Below are 3565 nucleotides of genomic sequence, written 5' to 3'. Positions count from 1 at the left end.
CCCCGGGGTGGACACTCTAGTAATAACTTGACAAGTAAAAATAGTTACCCATTTTCTATTTTTAATTTTTTTTTAAATTAATTTCGGTGCCTAAAACTTACTTTTCAATTACTATGGTTAAAATGAAATGTGTGTTACCACACTAATCGAGTATTATGCACGCACTAATCGAATATTGGTTATAAAAAAATGTAAGCGCACTAAACGAAAACTCGTTAATCGAATGCGCATATATCGAGGGATCCCTGTATTGTAAATTGCACTTTGCTTTTAAGTTTGTTACATAAATTAAATATTGATTTCTTACTATAGAATGTTAGCCAAGCAAACTACTAAAATCATCTCACTGATGGAACTGGGTCAGTCAGATATTTTTTACACATACTTTCTCATGAAAAAGACTGTGCAACATCCCTTGTTTTGTAGTAAGAGTGACCATCATTCACTTAGGTGGTGAAATTGGTATTTTATGTGAGTCAAAGAGTCTTTGATCAGGAGAAAGAATTAAACACTTAGGTGTGAGAGCTTTTTCAGAGAGAGTTGTTGGGTCTACGAGAAGTTCTTTCCAGGATGTTAGACTTTTTCAGATGCTGCCAAGGACCATAACTTCTTTCTCATTGCTGCTGCAGACAGAAGTCATGCATGAATAAGGATGATTGGTGGTGAGTGGTCTGGTGGGTTCAAGACGGGATGAGACAATATGTGATTTGCAGAGAGAGAGACTGGAAGTGCTGTTGGTTGATGACAACACAGAAGGTGGGGATCTGTTGGGCAGTGAGAGGTTCACAGCCAGGGATATGGAGATTGTATTCATATTGCCTAATACAAAGACATTTTTAATGTTTTCCAATTCTTTATGTAAAACATTATATGTACTGGATATTTTGTGATCTTGATGGACCAGTATTTTCACAGGTTTTTCTTATAATAAAAAATGGGTATAAAAACTATCAAAATTAAAATATAAACCTGGGAAAGTTTTCTTTTTGTTTGTTTTTTAAGGAAATGTCTTGCATTCAAACTTGCCATTTTTATTGTGAATGAGGGTGCTAAGAAATGGAAGTTGATGTACAGGAAACTAGACACACGTAGGATCTTTAATGGGTATGTGGTTGAGGATTTACTTCTTGTTAATGTGTCCAGTACTTGTTTGAAGAGTTTGTATTTGGAGATTTACTTCTTGTAACTGGATGCATTATTCATTTGGAGGTTGTGTATTTGAAGATTTACTTCTTGTTAATGTGTCCAGTACTTGTTTTGATTAGGTTTTACTGAGCTTCCCATACAGTTTGAGTGGTTTGAGATTAATTATTTGAAAACTCTTGTTATTAATTAAATTTTTTGTCTTTTGGTCTGTTTTTTCAAGTATTCTTTTACTGTACTTTGTGATTCATAAGTTAAGTATTTTTAATATTAAGAAAAATGTTGAATTTTTTTTTATATTATTTTTTTCAGGAAGTTGATATGGTTATTGCTCCATTGACAGTGACATCTAAAAGGGCTCAAGTTGTCCATTTCACCAAATCATTCATGACTGTAGGCATTGCCATGTTGGCCAAGAAAACAGTGCCAAAGGCCCATATGTCTCCCTTGTTTTTTTTGCAACCATTTTCATATGATGTATGGATTTGTCTTTGTCTAGCCTACCTTGGTATGAGCATCTTACTTTTTATTAGCAGTCATTTCACTGTTCCTTCTGAGAAATCAACATCTGAAACCAACAAATCAAAACCTTGCTTTACATTTTCAACAAGCTTATGGGTTACCCTAGCTTCTTTGTTCTTCAGAAACACAGGAATATATGCTAAGTAAGTCATAAGAAATGTAAACTGTTAGAATAAAACCTTGTAATGTTGAACTCTGAACTACTTATCCTTTTCCAAACTGAGCAATGAAAACTTTAAAACACCATCTTAAAAGTATATGTAAAAATAATTTTGGTCAAATATTTTTGATTTTAAGCAGAATAAGACTATATAATTCAATAACTTTTCTAAAACTAATGTCTATGAATGACATTTGAGCTTTATATTTACCACAGGTAACACGTGGTCTTTTTTATTTTTTATAGAAATTGATATACTATATTTGAACAGTTGTTATTTTCCTCAAGTAACATATGGTATTTTTTTAAATAAAAAATAATGTATGTGTATGGTATTTAAAAATGCATTATTTACTAAAGTAACATATGGTCCTTTTCAGAGGTGAGGGGTTAAACTGTAAATGAGTTGAATACAAGAATAAACATAGCCTCATGATTTCTCACTGAAATTGGTTATTTTCGCTAGAACTTCCACTGGAACTTTATCCTAAACTATGATCTTATATACCAAACTATTTTGTTCTTGGAATCTGTTAGCCAAAATCCATGCAGAAATTATAATATAGTCATTACAGATTAACCTTACTTTATGAATCATGATACTTCATCAAATAAAAAAAGCTGCTAGTGTTCACCAATGAAATGAAAAGAAAAGAAAATTTTTTTTATAATTTCTTTTCATAAGAACAAAGATTTATGCTGAAAATTATACTTTGTTTTTCTTCAGATCCGTGTCAACACGAATTGTCCACTCCATCTGGTGGTTCTTTACATTCATCCTAGTGGTGGTGTACATAGCCAGCATCTCTACATATCTTCTTGCACAGCAACTTGGAACGGGTGTTATTACTGGAAGTAATACTATGTATATGCAAACCATTCATGATATCTTACACGTAGGTGAAATTTATTCTCGTGTTATGTGTAGATTTTGTGAAAATTCGTTTTGCTAAACTCAAAGAATAGAAGAACTTAGTACTTATACTAAAAGCATTTGTTTCATTGATCTTTAACTTTCTTTTAAATTACAATATATGTTTAAAAATGATGACATAAGATAGTGTAAAAAAGATCTAAATTATGTAAAAAATGTTATAGAAAAGGAAAACATAGTTAAACATTTGTTTAAAGAAAATACAATAATCACTATTTGTCACTCAGTATGAAAACTTACTTAAACAGTTTAGATACTGATGCTTTATTTTTTCACCACTGGCGACCATTGTAAAACAGCCTACAAGTAAGTGGTATTCAGGTTTTCTAATTAAAAAACTGGATGAAGACTGAAAGCCATTGTTTTTTGTAAGATAATGGAAGGCTACATGACTAAACATTCTACAAAATTTCTCTGACTGTAAATGCATATCATCTCGGGGAGGAATAAGTAACTTGTTAAAAATACCTCCTGTTTTACGGTGACACTTTACCACAATTGTAACTGTAAATTGAGGTATTTTGAAGTGATAGGCTATTTATATAAATGTTTTTTTTATTATCAGAATCACTGTAAATCCGTTTAGAGATAGTATATGTGTGTGTAATTAGAAATAAAGGTGTATCTTATTATGAAATATATTTAGAAATCTTAAATTATTTCTATGTTATAAAGAATGATAATAAACATATATTTTCAACCAGGTTATTGATATATACACCTGGAAAAAAGTTAAGCACCCCAAATATTTTTCAGGATTGCTTATTGAAAATAAGGTTTAATTTTCATGATGTTGAGCAATGTTC

At 31.0% G+C, this 3565-nt stretch overlaps 1 protein-coding gene across 1 annotated transcript in view; it reads left to right on the top strand.

Annotated features, from left to right (window-relative positions):
• Positions 1-3565, top strand: part of LOC106468564 (glutamate receptor 1-like) — a 33731-nt gene that overhangs the window by 27826 nt on the left and 2340 nt on the right. Inside the window, exons 10-11 of the mRNA XM_022396898.1 lie at positions 1456-1808; positions 2553-2721. Coding sequence (XP_022252606.1) covers positions 1456-1808; positions 2553-2721 — 522 coding nt within the window. The remainder of the gene's footprint in view (positions 1-1455; positions 1809-2552; positions 2722-3565) is intronic.

The sequence above is a fragment of the Limulus polyphemus genome, unplaced genomic scaffold (genome assembly GCF_000517525.1).
Source record: "Limulus polyphemus unplaced genomic scaffold, Limulus_polyphemus-2.1.2 Scaffold3054, whole genome shotgun sequence".
In the NCBI taxonomy this organism is placed as follows: domain Eukaryota; kingdom Metazoa; phylum Arthropoda; class Merostomata; order Xiphosura; family Limulidae; genus Limulus; species Limulus polyphemus.
This window is presented reverse-complemented; position numbering and strand designations above follow the sequence as displayed.